The sequence below is a fragment of the Nannobrachium achirus genome (genome assembly GCF_963921795.1).
Source record: "Nannobrachium achirus genome assembly, chromosome: 17".
Lineage (NCBI taxonomy): Eukaryota > Metazoa > Chordata > Actinopteri > Myctophiformes > Myctophidae > Nannobrachium > Nannobrachium achirus.
In genome coordinates, this window is record NC_137824.1 from 8,346,128 (window position 1) to 8,364,080 (window position 17,953).

Genomic DNA, 17,953 nt, shown 5'->3' on the forward strand with positions numbered 1-17,953 from the left:
AGCAGAAGTGTCATGTTTAAAGCAGTGCTTTTCAACCATTTTCATATCAACGTCCACAAAAATAAGAGTGGCTAGAAAGTGTGGCAGAAGATGCCTACACACAGAAATGGCACAGACTGCTGCATAATTTGCACATAAACAGGTGTTCATCGGGTGAGAAGTGAGAATCAGCATAGAAGCCAGGGAGCACTGACACAGTGCCTTGTTCGCCAAGCGAACTCAGAGGCTAACGTGATGGTAGTACTGTGTGTGAAATAAGTGTAGTGATGCGCGGAAGCAGGGATTGAACCCGGGGCTCCCACTCGCCAGACCAACGCACAACCCGTCGTGCCAACAGGGCTGAGCCCGATTGGAAGGGCTGTTGTGGGCTGTTTCATGGCTGGACTAACTATGGGGGCTACGTAAGCATTTTGATTTTGTTTATAAATCCCAACTGCGGTTGTTGTTACTTAAAGGGATATTCCACTTTCAATTTTTTTTTTTTTCATTGTATGGTCTAATCAGGCTTGTATGAACACCCTGAACAGTTTTTAATTTTCTTCATTCAGTATTTAGATATTTGATGTAAATGTTACTAGGCCCTCCAGGCTCAGGGCCTCTCCCCACACACACTCATTGTAACTTCAAACTCCATTTTAACCATGATAGATTCATTAAAAAAAAACATTATTTTTTCTGGTGACTCATACTACCCTCCTGATACGTGAGCAGGCCGTGTTTTTTCCATAACGTTTTTCATGTATTTTTTATACATTTTTATTGTATGTAATCTTTTCCATTTTCCCAAAGAATTATTAAAAATACATGAAAAACGTTATTGAAAAAACACGGCCTGCTCACGTATTAACTCACTTGCTGCCATTTAACAATACCTTCGTACTCCAATCCTGCCATGAGTATCCATAGACTTCCATGTAATCAGTAGTGCACGGATAATGCACACCCATGCCTAGATCATGCACCACGTGTGTCCACATTGCTCACAGCTTTCAAACAAAAAAATCAGAATGGAAATCCGTTCAGGCATTCATGAGTTAACAGCCACTATGTTTTCCTATAATGTAAACAAAAATGGCTGCCATGCTTGAAAGATGGGGTTGCTATGGGGGTTAAACATGCGATTTCGCAATCGCTATCATGCCTACTATCGTTTTTGAAAAAAAAAAAAAATGATTTTTTCTTTTTTTCTTTTTTTTTCAAAATTCTCGGGTTCCTCGGGCATGGCAGGGAGGTACATCGCGAAATTCTCGGGTTCCTCGTTTTTGGCAGCAAATGAGTTAAGAGGGCAGTATGAGTCACCAGAAAAAATAATGGGTGTTTTGAATGAATCTATCATGGTTAAAATGGAGTTTGAAGTTACAATGAGTGTGTGTGGGGAGAGACCCTGGGCCTGGAGGGCCAGATAACATTTACCAATTTACCATCTAAATACTGAATGAAGAAAATTAAAAACTGTTCAGGGTGTTCATACAAGCCTGATTAGACCATACAATGACAAAACGTTTTTTGAAAGTGGAATATCCCTTTAAGTTAGTTGTATGCTAACTATGACTAGTAGTACTGGGTAACCATCCAACCAGAAGAGTGGGCACATGAGAAGTCTGAATGCTTTGGGAAATGGTTTGAAATAAGGTAAAACATGTGTTTCATTCACATAGAACTTCTTCTGTCATCTTTTTCTATACTTTAGCTAATTAAAATAGCAGATATACAAGCTTGTAGTGCAGGGCTGATAGATGTACTATTTTTGAAAAATCTTGAAAATGTGCGTAAATCTTTGAATACATGTTTTTAAGCAAACATCTTCGTAACTCAAATCTTTCCTTCTACAACCGTTTTTCCTATTGATGATATCCTCACATAGTTAGTACTGTCTTATTTGAGTTTTAAAAAAAGGTTTCCTATGTAAACAAGCCGTAAGGCTTTCTTCGGTCTCCTTTTAGTTGACCTTCTGTGATGAAACTGTACCTTTTCCTATGCAAATGTTCTAAGAAATACTTCAATCAATAAAAATGAGTAGACCTACCCGCTCTTGTCCACAGCCTCCCTGGCTGCTGCTCCGGCTCTGCGGGCGCTGTAGCACCTGAAGCTAGGGATGACAATTGTGACAAAAGAAATCACAATTTACAATATTATCGCGATAATCAAAATCCATTATCCTGAGGCGGAACATTTGCCCAAAAATAGCAAATCTACAAGCTCCCAACGCGTTGCAACGAGCTTGTAGATCGGCTATTTTTTGGCAAAGACATTTGATAGCGAGTGAAAAAAGGACTATATCAAGTATGTATATTACATTTTATCAATAGAGGGTTTAAAAGTGGTACCGGATATGCAGATAAAATAAGTTATAAAAGTTAAATTGATCCCAGTGCATGACGGAGGACAATATCTTTGTTTTTTTTTACCTACTCTGTTTTTTCCCCCTTTTTTCCTGACTATATCTATTGCATACTGTGTTCTATCCATCTGTCATTCAATGTTATATGAGATACTTCAATGGTTTCATATGTAAATAAGCCAAGTGCTTTTTTCTAGGATCTCCTTTTAGTTGACCTATTACATCTGACAGGAAAAATGATGAAAGGGATTGTCCAGTGCTTCTCAGTTGCAACATGTCTTCTTGTTTATTCGCAATGTTCACAGATGCATCTTCTCAGTCAATAGCATACTTCTCTTCTCAACTATTGAAAATCACTGTAAGTCTCAATTGAGTGATTTCCTAACATTGGAATTTAGCTTCTGAGTTATGAGGTGCTCAGAAGGGACCACCAGAACCAATTCTGCTGAAGGCCACCGAAACGCTAGATGATAGCCCATTTAACCGGTAACTTACAAGGAAATTTGAGGACATGCATACATGACACATCATGATGTATGTGACATGTCAAGTGCATGGTACTAAAGTTATGGTTGGATCCTAAAGAGCAGGCTCGAGAGATAATCAATACATACACTAACCATACATATAGTGAAGTCATCACTTCTTTGCTAACACGTGAGGTAACCATCATTACTTCACCAGAGGTGAACTTGTCTTTAGAAGAGGAAAGATTATGGGCCTGTTATACAGTTATTCAGAGAGATACATTGAAAAAATGAAAACACACAAATATACTATTTTAGTTCGACCAGATGCAACTGACCTTGTACCAGTGAGCTGTACCGTCATGAAACTGTACCCTTTCCTATGCAAACTTATCTTGAGTGTGTTTTATTACGATAAACGATAATCGTCCCATCCTACCTGAAGCCCCCGGTCCTCCAGACCCCCAGAGCGGCCTCCGGGTGGACACTGTGCCCGGGGACAGAGGCAGCTCGCCGGGCTGCCGTCCAGCCAGCCTCCCGCTGTCTGCCGTGGCTCAACAACAACACATGTGTGGAACCACAGCCTCTCAGCGAGGAGAGAAGCCGAGCTCTGATTAAAGTTAACATGTTTATTATAATAAAGAGTAGTCTACATATTGTGAATTAAATTAATGAATGCAGAATGTCTGAAAGTTCACATTCTGAATGACAACAAACATAAACACACGTTCTGCAGGGCGCCGCCATCTTGTTTCCTGGTCGGAACGGATATGACGCAATGACGCAAGGCTAACGTTACGTGAGGTTGTTGTTTTTTAGTTTTTAGATTTTCAGTTTTTTGTTCAAGTAAATAAAGTTATTTTTATTTTATTAACTCATATTTAATTAAATCAGGAATTATTTCCGTCGTTAATGTATCAACAATAAAATCGGAAATAAATTCGAAATACATATTTTCATTAACTGTAAAGGGGCGTTACTGTGACGTCACGGTTTCGATGTGTGTGTCTTGTTTTTTCTTCCCCAAGTTCAGTTTGACTGAACTGTCAGACAGACAGACAGACAGACAGACTGACACTGTTTCACAGATTACTTTTTTATTTATTGTTGTTATTATTATTATTATTACCCCTACTTGACCACAATGTTCTCATTAAGGAACACGTTTGTCCAAACAGCCAGGATGGTGCAGAGTGTTGGTGCAAAAACAACAGCAAGCAAGACTCTGGTGGTGAGTTCTTATTTTTGTTATAAAAACATGTGTACAATAATTATAAAAGTAACCTTTTGAGTTTGCATAGATGACATAAACTATGTGCACAGCTAGACTATGAGATACATGATGTGCTTTTAAACTTCTATTCATGCTAGTCTGGAGTTCTGCATACCCATTACAGAAGAAGTACTCAGATATGTTATACTAGGTGAAAAGTGGTTAATGTATGTTTTATAATGTATTTATCTAGCAGAGTGATTCACTGCCTCCTCAGTCTGATTGCCTCAAAGTAGTGTCTCCCACAGTCACTAGGGATATCCTTTTGGTCTGATGGTTAAGATGTTGGACTTTCACATGGGAGACAGGGGTTTGAATCCCAGGCATTACAATGAATTAAGTCATTATTACATTTCTTAATTTTCAAATAATCGTGGCGGAGTATAAAGTACAATATTTGCCTCTGAGATGTAGTGGAGTAGAAGTAAAAGCATTGGCGATTGGAAATACTCCAGTTAATAAATAAATGGTGCTGCATTTGTATAGCGCCTTTATTCCAAAGTGCTTTACATAGATTGTGCATTACATTCATCCATTCACTCACACATTCATTACATTCACCCATTCATTCATACACCGATGGCAGAGGAAACCATGCAAGGCACCAACCTGCTCATCAGGAGCAACTAGGGGTTCAGAGTCTTGCTCAAGGACTCTTCAACATTAACTCTGGGGGAGCCTGGGATTGAACTGGGAACTTTCCTGATGCCAAGTGGCCACTCTACCCCTGAGCCAAGTACAGCAGTAAATGTATAGTTACTTTACACCATTCATTACAGGTCACTCAACTATTAGTTTAACATGACTGTAAAGGTGACATGGCCTGGTTGTGCATTAGCCTAGAATTAACGATTACAGCTACGCACAGTCAGTGTAACAAGCAGACACATATAGACCTTTACAGTCTAGAGACATGTATAATAAAAGATAATTGTGTAGACTATCTCTGTCTGTCTCTGTCTGTCTAGTTTCACAGACCTTTGGACATGCAGTACATGCAGAGTTCACATGGTGAAAAGATGCAGCTGCACATAGGGAGAATAGTTTAAAATTAACAGAGTCCAAGTCACCATGCATCAGAAGCACGGTATTAATGAGTAACATGGAAGTCTCTCTGTAGAACTGTTTTAGGCTGCTGTGCACCGAAGCTCCACAGGGGTCCCTGCTTCACTTCTCTCTCAGCTGAGGGGTCCTTAGGCTGAAATACGTTGTTAAATCCCTTTTTAGGCTCTGCATTGCGTTGAGGCACTGCCTTCAATATACAGTATGTATGCTTCATGCTTATGTTCATGCCAGGTGACACATTTTAAAGATCCCTGCAGCCTTTAAATTAAAAACTGGTTTAATCATTAATTAAGTTTATTGATATATGGTTGCGCAGTCGATTAAAACACACGTAGCACATTGTAGGCCTACTGCATTTGTTTTTATCACTATTGGTATTATATGAAGGTTTGATTCCTGTCCATTCTACTTAATAATTAAATAAGATATAACTAAAACTACACTCTGTCGAGGTGCCAAGTTGCGCCTTGTGCACAAGTAGGCCATGTACTGTATAGCCTACTTGTGTGCTCACCACGCACCAGGAATGCTGTACTGGTCCCTCATTGGCTGTTAATGATGACTTTGCCAGAAATGCTGGTCCCTGGACAGCAAGAAGGACACCGACATACATATGCAGCCGAACGCAGCACTTGCGCACTCTGCTGGCACAAGATAATAATAAAAAGTTACACATTCAAAAGCTCTTTGACATAATGCCATTAAGACCTGAGTCCGATTCTAAAAATGTCTTCTGAAACCTAACAGTTCTCTTAAAAAACCTATGTTTCTATATTCTCAATTAACCTTTTAAAATCTAGGAACCCCAGAATCATTGGTATTTGGACGCGGAACCCCATCCTAAAAGCGAAAGCAAATGTGTGTTACAAAGGTTTGCTTTAAAAAAAAAAATATATATATATATATGTATTAAAAGATTAGCACAAATGTTCATGACAGATATACAAGCTCATAGCCACACTATGAGCTTGTATATCTGCTATATCTGCTGTATATCTGCTATGAACAGCTAAAGCATAAAATAATGGTTAAAGTGGTTCAAATCTAAAGTGACACAGATGCTTTAGTCCAGGGGTTTTCAAAGTGGGTGACGGCCGTGGCACCCTGGGGTGCCGTGACGGCAGTCCAGGGGTGCCGCGAGATCATTTTTATTTGGAATTTATTTGGACACTTGAAAAAATATTGTGTCAACTTGAAGTACAACGTTATTTTCAGTCAGTTCTAACCAAAATGGCTATTATCTCAACATTTTCCTCGCAACATAATCACTAAAATATCGTCACTGTCGGGCAGAAACCTCGCATCTCCAAGTTTCAAATGTGTACGTATTTTGGTAAAGCAAAGCCCTGCTTCATCATACAAGACTGTCGCACAAAACTAGTGAAAACAGCCGATCAACAAGCACACAACGCCTCGCATGTGTGCTTGTAGATCTGCTGTTTTCACTAGTTTAGTACATTTTATAGATGATAAATACAAAACAAAAGGTTTTGGACATACTAGGTTTCTACCCGACAACGACGATATGCTATAAATATAAGGTGCTATGAGTGAAAATTATAATGTAGGGGTGCCTCGGATTAAAAAAAAATATTAATGGGGTGCCCTGAGACAAAAAAGTTTGGGAACCCCTGCCCTAAAACAAGAAAGTATTGTGTGCTTTGTGTCACCATAGCAACAGTCCAGGGTGTGCTTGTCAACTGGGCCCCAGCAGCAACAGGGAACCTTCTACGAGTTCCGCACCTACTGCATCCGCCCGGACAAGAACGCCTCCTTCCTCAAGCTGACCAATGAGAAGATCCACCTGAGGACCGCCCACTCCCAGCTGATTGGCTACTGGAGCGTGGAGTACGGAGCGCTCAACCAAGTGGTCCATATATGGAAGTATGGTGAGACTCGCGCGTGCGTGTTTGTGTGTGTGTCACTGCCACCATTGCCCTAAACACACTCAGAGCAGGAGGGAGAAAGCTTCCCGCCTCCCAAAACCAGTCCTTGATTCCCAGCTATAATTGAAGGGTAGTCTCGTGTAGCCAGACAACTACTCCACAATCTCTGAATGTTAGAGTCTGGAACTACAGCTCCTGAAATCCCAGTAACGGAAACTGGCATTTCAACAGGAAAACTCGACCTAAAACAAACTCGACCCAAACTCGTTTCCCAACGGGTCTGTGGCCTTAAGGCCACAGGCCCTAAATCACTTCTAGGCTAATTTTCCTACTTATATTGATCCAAAATGACTGTCCATGGGGTCTATTAGGCAGAAATTCCCCTGTTGTCCAGTTTCCCCAGCAGAACCCAGCAGCTCTCAAGCATAGAGTGGAGCTTATAAGCCTATCGCTTTTACATTATTTGTTGCTGTCAAAAGTGTTTTTTTTTTCATTAATGTTTTACTATTTGTCATTACAAACACATCCATGCCTTGGTTGTCCCACACTAGCCTGACTGCTAGCGTCAGTCTCAATCACACACTTCGTTTTGGGATTTGAGTCTGAAACTGGGGACGGAGATTCTACTTCGCCGGGGGCGGGGTAAAGCCTATTGACGTCACCCACACACACACACACACACACACACAACAAACACACACACACACACACACACACACACACACACACACACACACGCTTAGAGCCTCCGGTGGCGACGTGGCGTGCCCCAAGCATACAACCCTGATTGGCCCATTCAATGCGCCCGCTCTTTAGGCGCATTCGAAATAGATTAAAATATGTGCAGCTTCAGTCCACACTGAAGTATCAGGCTAGTCCCACACAAGCCACCAAAATCTCATAAATCCTGTTTTGGGGTGAGCATTCGGCACAACTGCCAATCAAAGTGACGGTACTGGCCAATCACAGGGCATCTTTTCCGGGACTTGGTAAAACACATAAAAGCATAACATCTGTTTAGCAGAGTGTGATGGCTTTTGTGGGACATTCAATGACATGGATGTGTTTGTAATGACAACTAGTAACACATTCATGAAAAATAAAAATACTTTTGACCACAACAAATAGTGTATAAACGATAGGCTTATTAGGCTCCACTCTATGCTATGAGAGCTGCTGGGTTCTGCTGGGGAAACTGGACAAAAGGGGCAGTTGTGCCTAATAGACCCCATGGTCAGTCTTTTGGGATCAATATAAGTAGGAAAATGAGCCTAGAAGTGATTTAGGGCGGAGTTGTCCTTTAACTTAAAGGGGTATTTCACTTTCAAAAAAACTTTTGGTAATTTTATCATCTAATCAGGCTTTTATGAACACCCTGAACAGTTTTTAATTAGCTTGATTGAATATTTAGATATTTGATGTAAATGTTACCAGGCCCTCCAGGCCCAGGTCCTCTCCCCACACACACCCATTGTAACTTCAAACTTAATGTTAACCATGATAGATTCATTAAAAACACACATTATTTTTTCTGGTGACTCATACTACCCTCCTAATATGTGAGCAGGCCGTGTTTTTTCCATAACATTTTTCATTCATTTTTAATAATTATTTTTTTGTATCTATCATGGTTAAAATGGAGTTTGAAGTTACAATGGGTGTGTATGTGGAGAGAGGCCCTACCACTGCTCCCTGTTGAAAGTGGAATATCCCTTTAATGGGCAACATGGTTTTCTCACTCAACAGTTTACAAACCAACATAACGTTTAAGTGTATAGAGGGTATCTGCACATTTCTACAGTGACAATTTAAGGACTTTTTAATACCTCTAAAATGACACATTAAACATTGGCCAAATTGTCAAATATTAGAGGCAGAAATTGTGAAAATAGCAGATCTACATGCTGCGAGGCGTGAGCATGTAGATCTGCTATTTTCACAATAGAACCGTGTTATACAAAATAATATTTTAAACCAGAGAATACCAGCACTCACGGATCTGTCAGATTTAAGGCACTTTTATTTAAGTATATAAGTTGGCGTGACACGCCGCAGAGCAAACAGCGTACGCGTTTCGGTGTAAAGCCTTTTTCAGCGTTGTATAAAACAGTCACCCGAAAGTGTCACTTTTTATAGTCTGCAGTAAAGACACTTCCCGTGTCTGTGTAGACGCTCCCAACCTCAGACCAACTTATAGCCAAGTGCAGTCATAAAGCAAATTCATACAGCTCAAAATTAATTCATTATACTTAGAGTATCAGTAAATCCATAGAATATCAATTACATTAATTATACATTGAGTATCATAATTCCATAGAATATGAGAGTACTTTGTGAAAATCCAAGGGTACACTTAATGAACTTTTATGAACTTAAATTTCATTAAGTGTACCCTTGGATTTTCACAAAGTACTCTGATATTCTATGGAATTACGTTTGTTGTTTGCTCTGCGGCGTGCCACGGCAACTTATATGTACTTAAATAAAATGCCTTACAGTTTTTCATGATTGTTAACACACGTTTTTCACTACACTAACGGCTTTTTCAAAACTGCACACACAAAACTGAAAACCTCACACACAAAATGCTAAACCTCACACTCCCTTCCCAAGATGATCACTTTGCCATCAAATCACTTAACTGTGTTGACAAAATGGAACTTGTGTTTTCATTTCACCTGACACTCCCTTCCCAAGATGACTCTTTGCCATAAAATCACTTAACTGTGTTCACAAAATGGAACTCATGTTTTATTTGGTACACACTGCCATATTTTCAAATGACACATACCATTCATTCAGTACACACAACTAAGCGTTTGCTGCACACTACCTAGCATTTACAGCACACTGGAGTGCAAAATTGAAAACACACCATTGAATTGGAACACACCATATGAATGACATTGACTCGGGAGAATGAGCTATTTCTCCTTTTGTAAAATTACTCAGTTTGGCCTACTTTTTTATTTGTAAAACATAAAACAGCACACAATATGGCAATATGCATCCAAAAAGTTTTACGTATTTGGGTACATGATTTACTGTAGATTTAGGCACCATGCCTCTGGTCAGAGATGGGCACAAAATACAAAAAAGTATTTTGAAAAAAGTCTAAATACTTGGTCAGTATTTGGTCTAATATTGACCAGGATACTATCCTGGTGACAATATCCTGGGCTGGTATTTGTAGGCCTATCTTTGTATTTCAAATCATTTTTGTACTTTGTGCCCATCTCTGCCTCCGGTTCCTGTCTCAATGTTCAGTTGTGCAACAACTGAACATTGTGTATAGTGTTTAGACAACAAGGTACTTGTGTAATTGACATCAGACTTGAATGTGTAGAGTTTTGAATAGTTGTGTGTTGTGTGTTGATACGTTGAGATTTTACATGAGAAGTGTGTGCAGCAACTGAACATTGTGTATAGTGTTTCGACAACAAGGTGAATTGTAATTGACATCCGTGTGTTATAGGATGATGCTTTGAGATTTGACGTGAGAAGTGTGTGCAACAACCAAAAATTGGAGTGTAAAGAAAGAAAATCCGAGTCTAATGCAGAAAAGGGAGTGTGAAGTAGTGCCAAATTGGGGCAAGCAATAGGTTCATGCAGTTAAGGTTGTGAAAATTGTGCCGAATTTTAGATTTTTGTGCTTTAACAATCATGAAAAACTGTAAATGACAGTTCCGTGAGTGCTGGTATTCTTGGTTTAAAGTTACGTTCCGACCGTGCACCCGGTAAAATTGCTCAAAGAGAAGAGAAATGGAGTCGTGCTTGCTTCCTCTATGTATACAAAATGATATGCCTCAAATCTTAGTGCTCGTCAGGGTGGGGGTGTCCCCAGTTAAAATATGATTATTTTGGAGGTTGCGGTCCAGTGCTCTAAAAGGTGTTTGCTCTCCTCCGCCTCCCAGACGGGTATTCCATGCGGGCAGGCGTGCGGGCAGCCCTGGCACAGGACCCAAAGTGGCTGGAGGAGTACATCTCAGTGGCCATGCCCATGCTGACCTTACAGGACAACGAGGTCACCTCCCTGGCCCCCTGGACCCCCATACAGGGACCCCCCAAGCAGGGAGGTAAGCTCTGTGGACCCCCATACAGGGACCCCCCCAAGCAGGGAGGTAATGCCTCCGTCTGGCCACACAGTGGCACTGATGTTAAGCCTTATGTCATTTTGGCCCATGTGAAATGAAAATGTTTAAAAACACACAAATATACAAAAATATATCTGGGCAAAAATATAAATACCGGTAATGTATTTCTTTAATAAATTGCAAAGATATGCATTGATATAAGGAAATACATTTTGTTTATATTTTCAGTTGCTACTTAAAGTAGTTCACCCCCAAAATGACTTTTTTTCTATTGATTACTCATGCCATGGAGAGTAGAGTTCAATAATATTTTTTGGTTTTTGTCACATTCCTAAGACAAACATTTGATTCGAGTAAATTTACCCCCATTGATTCCGGATGGGGACCCGTTTTGAAACGGATCCCCATCCGGAATCAGCATATGTAATCAATATAAAGAAAGTCATTTTGGGGGTGAACTACTCCTTTAATATATGTAATATACGTAATGCCTGCCTGTCTGAGTCAGTGATCTACATTAGTCTCACACACACGTTTGTGTGTGTGTTAGGTGTGTATGAGTTGTGTACCTTCCACATGCGTCCTGGAGGTCCAGGTCTTTGGGAGGAGGCGTTCCGCTCAGCAGGCCCAGGAACAGCTCACCTGGTGGGGGTGTTCAACACCCAGGCTGGCCTCCTGGACACAGGTAGCACACCACACCCCAGGGGAACAACATCAACATGCCTAACCTAGAGATTTGAGGAATCTATAGATAGGTGATCATAATGGATAATATGGCTGCTGTTTGTGTCTGTATAGATCAGGGGTTTTCAAAGTGGGTGACGGGGCACCCTGGGGTGCCGTGACGGCAGTCCAGGCCAGGGGTGCCGCGAGATAATTTGATAATGTTTGGAATTTATTTAACACTTGAAAAAATATTTAGTATCATTTGGAACTTAAAGTACAAAGTTATTTTCAGTCAGTTCTAACAAAATGGTTATTATCTCAATGTTTTCCTCGCAACATAATCACTAAAATATCGTCACTGTCGGGCAGAAACCTTGTATCTCCAAGTTTCAAATGTGTACGTCTTTTGGTAAAGCAAAGCCCTGCTTCATCATACAAGACTGTCACACAAAACAGCCGATCTACAAGCACACAACGCCTCGCGATGCGAGGCGTTGTGTGCTTGTAGATCTGCTGTTTTCACTAGTTTAGTACATTTTATAGATGATAAATACAAAACTAACGGTTTTGGACTTACAAGGTTTCCACCCAACAACGACAATATGCTATAAATATAAGGTGCTGGGAGTGAAAATCATAATGTAGGAGTGCCTCGGATTAAAACAATATTTATGGGGTACCCTGAGACAAAAGAGTTTGGAAACCCCTGGTATAGATAGATGATCATAATAGATAATATGTCTGCTGTTTGTGTCTGTATAGATAGGTGATCATAATGGATAATATGGCTGGTGTTTGTGTCTGTATAGATAGGTGATCATAATGGATAATATGGCTGGTGTTTGTGTCTGTATAGATAGGTGATCATAATGGATAATATGGCTGGTGTTTGTGTCTGTATAGATAGGTGATCATAATGGATAATATGTCTGGTGTTTGTGTCTCACACAGTTCACGCTCTGTTGTGGTACGACAACGCTGACCAGAGAGCTGCTGCTGACCGAGACCCAAGACTGCTGACCGCTAGTAAGATATACAACTCATTATTATATTATATACAAGACTGTTGACCACTGGTAAGATATGCAACTAATTTCATGAATAAATCAAAGAAAAATCAAAGAAATTACATACTGTAAATTAGAAAACAAATGTTTAAGAAGTAGTGAAAGTAGCTGATCTACACTCGCGACGCATTGTGAACTTGTAGATCTGCTGTTTTCACTATCCTGTGTACCGGGCAAAATTTCTCTATTGGGTCAGGGGCTAAATGGTTTGGGAACCACAGGTTTAGTGGACTATAGAAATGATGTTAATCTCACCTCGCACTTTGTCAGTTATACTCTAGATTAGAGTGCTAAAATGACTACATTGTAAGTTATAAATTATATGGGAAATATACAAGATCATATTGGTTATTACAAACTATAATCTAACACGGAAATAACAGGATTAATGCATCGCATTTAGCATTGTGAGAATGTCCATCCATCCATTGCATTGGACAGTGTCCTCGATCGCGTCAACAGTATTAACTCTCCCTCTCTCTCTATGTCTCTCTCTCTCCCGATCTCTCTCTATGTCTGTCTCTCCCTCCCTCCCTCCCTCCAGCCAAGGAGAGCGGGGACCTGCTGGTGTCTCATAGGAACAAGTTGATGTTTCCGTGTGCGTTCTCTCCTCTGAAGTAACCTCAGCTCCTCTGGTGCCAGACAGACAGTGTACTACCACTACCTCCTCTCATGAACCTTCATCTCCCCTGGCCTGGTTGGTACCAAGGCCTGCTCAACACCTGGACAAGCTCTTTGAGAAGGACTTGAATAATAAACTGGGTGCAGATTCTGATGAAACATAAAGTGAAGATTACAAATCCACTCTCCCTGTAGAGGTCTTAGGCTCCAGTCACACAGTTGAGGCACCTGTGCTTCTCCTTGGGGGATGAGGGGGGAGGCAAGCTTGCCTTAAGCCAAGAGGCAAAACAAAACCTGTGGAGGCACAGGAGAGGTGCCTCAACTGTGCGACTGGAGCCTAGCAGCAGTTGACTTCTACAGAGAGTGCAGAGATGTGTTTCTTCACTTCACTCTATCAGTCTTTAACACTCATTAAAACGTGTGCGTCTTAATAAATACAGAACCAATTAACGAGTAAAACTTTAGTAAATAAAATGTCTTAATACGGAAAAGATAACAACTTCTGACATCAAATAACATGTCTTAGAGGGTATAATTACAGTATTATTACATACACAATGTTTAAGGCCAATATCTGTTGGGAACACTTGGCCCTCCTATGCAACCAACACCTGTTGTATTTCTGAACCTCTGTACCCGTTGTTAGAGCAGTGGTTCTCAACCTGTGGGTCGGGACCCCCAGGGGGGTCCCCAAATTATTTTGGGGGGTCCCCAGATGATTAACTTAATGTGCAACATTGTTTTCTCACTCAACAGTAAACAAACCAGTTTAAGTTTAAGTGTATAGAGCAGGGATGTCAAACATACGGCCCGCGGGCCGAATCCGGCCCGCGAGATGATAGAGCATACATTTCTGAGCATTTAGAAAAAAAAAGTAAGTCTCTAGCCCATTCCTGTCAAGAGTTATGATTGTTTTAAGAATTAACCTAACTAATGTCTGTACACTGCAGGCTAGGTTTCTCCCACCTGGCAGTGATTGAGTTGATTGATTGGAATGTTAAGTGACCAGCTCTCTCTCTCTCTTTGAAGATGACAGCATTGCTAGGAATAGGGTGGTTGGTCTGGCTATGAATAATACCTGAACATACCTACAATATTCGAACTGTACTCAAAGATTACACATATTAGACATGGAAATTAATGTTGTTAAAAAAATAACTTATTTAAAAAATATATTAATAATAAAAATGTAAAAGTTTTATTATTCCGATATTTTCTGAATATGCCATTATTGTTCATTACTTTTATTTTTTTTATTATAAAATACAATAAAAATAATTATTGTCCTGCATCAATAATATTTTTTTTAGCCATTTACAAATTATAGCGTACTGGAGACTATCAGGAATTGAATTATTCTATTATCAAATGGTTTATTCTTATTGGCACTTCTTAAAGGAGTAGTTCACCCCCAAAATGCCATGGAGCCAATGTAGACTCATTCCTAAAACAGAAATTTGATTACAATAAATGCATGCCTATTGATTCCGGATGGGGACCCAAATGCATTTGGGTCCCCATCCGGAATCAATGGGGGGAAGTGTACTATTATCACATTTTTGTCTTAGTAATGCGACAAATAAAATAAAAATATATTATTGAACTCAATTCTCCATGGCGTGAGTAATCAAAGAAAAAAAAGTAATTTTGGGGATGAACTACTCCTTTAAACAAATAGCATCTCTCGTACCTAACTGCAACTGTAATACCAATAATGAAAGTAGCTATTTTACTTAATAATGAACACAATTTGTAAAATGATATACTGCTATACTGCTAGCTACAGCAGTGGCTGAGACGACAGGAAGAAAAACAGAGCGAACATGTGCGCAAGTGTGCATGCCATCCGATCCGCGACTGGTTCGGCCCTCATCAAGTCGCCTTTCATCCAATGCGGCCCTCACCCCAAGATGAGTTCGACACCCCTGGTATAGAGGGTATCTGCACATTTTAAAGTGACAATTTAAGGAATTCTTAATACCTCTAAAATGATGAATTAAACATTGGCCAAATTGTCAAATATTAGGGGCAGAAATTGTGAAAATAGCAGATATACATGGTCACAACGCCTCGCCCCAGATAAAATATGATTACGTTGGGGGTCGCGGCCTGAAAAGGTTGAGAACCACTGGGTTAGAGTACATAGAGAGCAGCCTCTGACACCATATTGATCATGACATCAGGAATCTCCATACATGTATGAGTATTAAACGCTACAGACATACTGTACACACATATGGTGGATCGGTTCTGGACAACCGTTATAGTCGGACCCAATTTCCAATCGGCACAACGCACCCTCGGGTGCTCTGCCGTGCTCACGCCGAGGGTGATGTCAGTCAGTCAGATGCTGTTGAAGTTATGTACACACGCACGCACGCACACACACACAAGCGTTCCCACACACACACGCACACGACCAGGGTCAACTCAGACTGAGGACAATGTTATGTTATTGTGTGATTCTGTATTTGTAATCTTTCTTTTTTTTAATAATGATTCCGGTCAATGTGAAGGTGAATGATGACAACATGAATGTTTACACTTTAATAATAATGATCTCTCCATGAATAAACTGAAACAATTAACTGAATTAAAGAGCTGACTTTTGAAGCACCCTGTTGTAGTGTGAACACTGTGAAAATAATCCATCTAACAAGGGGCAGATTGGATATTTTCTGCATTAAATCCAGTCCATACCCGGAGATGTGTGCAGGCAAACTACTGTATGTGCAGGCTTTTGTGTTAATATGCACTCGGTATGCATAGTGTTACTTTTCGAGAGGACCACTGATTACACCCATTTTTAAAGCAAATGTTGGACAACAAACCTGTTTGTGAAAGGATGTAGGCCATATAGTCGGAGGCCTTAGGGATTTTTCGTGCTAATCAGTCTAAAAGCGACAAATTATGCACAGATTTAGCTAGGGCGCCCGAGTCGGCGACCTTCGGGGTCGCCACAGCGGCCAAATCAAGTTGGGCTCCCATCGACTTTCTATACAGGAGGAAAATACCCAGATTTTTTTTTTTTTTTCTGGGGCAGTATTTAAGTAGGATGTGAGGGCTCTAACTAGGGGTTTGTGATGATGCTGAATCCATTGCAAGCATTTGTTTTGCTCAAAAAACATTCCTTGGGCTACAAATGGCCCCAGAAAACGCCCACAAAACTGATGAAAAGTGATAGTGATGACTCATCACTTTTCATCACTAAACCATCGTTTTCTGCGGCCATTTGTAGCCCAAGGAATGTTTTTTTTTGTGCAAAACAAATTGTTTAATTTGCTATTTTAGAGGTATTAAAAAGTCCATAGATTGGCACTTTAGAAATGTGAAGATACCCTCTATACACTTAGACGGTTTGTTTAATGTTGAGTGAGAAAACAATGTTTCACATCTGGGGACCCCCCCAAAATAACTGGGGGGTCGTGTGTCTCTAATGACTCTTGAGTCATCTACTCCAATGGAGACCCCCATATATGGAGATCCATGTACTGTATATGGGACATCCCTTTTATGCCCATACATGGATATCCCTGTCTGAACCAGCCACACAGATATGGGCAGTCTTCATGGGCGTTCCCATATGAAGTCCTGTTAGATAGGGGCTTAATATTGATGATATCAGGGATCTCCATGTATATCGGCATATAAGGGATTCTGTTAGAGTGGTTCCCATGACATCACAACATACAATCCCTTTCATGCCCATACATGGAGATCCCTATCTGAACCAGCCACACAGATATGGGTCATGCCCATATGGCCATCTGGCCAGTGATAATACTATATCGATGACATCAGGGATCTTAATATATGGGCATAAAAGGGATTCTGGGGAATACGCATATATGGACTTTTAACCACAGTGTCAGGCGTTATAGACAGACAGACATACGGAAAGATGTGCCGGTTTTCATAGTTAACTGCGAACCTATACGGTCGCAAACAAGTCAATACTGGAGATGTGGCGTAACGGCATGGATTTCTACACAGAGAGGGCAATTCTTTCAACATAAGATGCTGCGTTCAGGAGAGTTTGGACAAGGCACATTCTCTTGAATGCTGCCTTCAGGTACGGCATGGAAAGAGGGGCATTTGCATGGCTTTCACCATAGTAAAAACTGCATCCATGGTCTGGAGAGGGCACTTTTTACAGACGTGGTAAAAGGGCAGGGGCTCAAGCCCCCTTTTATATCTATGTGTGCACATGCCTGCCACTGTAGGCATTTAGCAGATGCTCTCAATCCAGAGCCATTTACAGTAAGCCAGGGGGCACCCTGGGGTGCCGTGACGCCAGTCCAGGGGTGCCGAGAGATAATTTGATAAGATTTGGAATTCATCAATATCACTTCACTATGCTTAGTAAAACAGACATGATTTGCACTGTACTTTTTGTACTGTTCTTTTTCCATCTACGACAACTCTCTTCACCAAAAATAGCAGATCTACAAGCTCACAACGCGACGTGTTGTG

General features: G+C 40.6%; 2 protein-coding genes across 2 annotated transcripts in view; one reads left to right on the forward strand and one right to left on the reverse strand.

The window, feature by feature from the left end:
* The window catches only part of LOC308301773 (nitric oxide-associated protein 1-like), a 48,332-nt gene extending 44,791 nt beyond the window's left edge, over positions 1 to 3,541 (reverse strand). The window contains exons 1-2 of the mRNA XM_080745877.1: positions 3,248 to 3,541; positions 2,027 to 2,089 (exon numbers count right to left, since the gene is read on the reverse strand). Of these exons, the coding sequence (XP_080602003.1) occupies positions 2,027 to 2,089; positions 3,248 to 3,435 (251 nt within the window). The 5' untranslated portion in view covers positions 3,436 to 3,541. The remainder of the gene's footprint in view (positions 1 to 2,026; positions 2,090 to 3,247) is intronic.
* A 328-nt stretch (positions 3,542 to 3,869) lies between these two features.
* Positions 3,870 to 14,946, forward strand: nipsnap3a (nipsnap homolog 3A (C. elegans)). Its single transcript, XM_080746453.1, has 6 exons — positions 3,870 to 4,039; positions 6,822 to 7,035; positions 10,947 to 11,108; positions 11,677 to 11,811; positions 12,744 to 12,818; positions 13,404 to 14,946. The coding sequence occupies exons 1-6, from the start codon at positions 3,953 to 3,955 to the stop codon at positions 13,478 to 13,480; spliced, it is 750 nt and encodes a 249-aa protein (XP_080602579.1). The 5' UTR covers positions 3,870 to 3,952; the 3' UTR covers positions 13,481 to 14,946.
* The last annotated feature ends 3,007 nt before the right edge of the window (positions 14,947 to 17,953 follow it).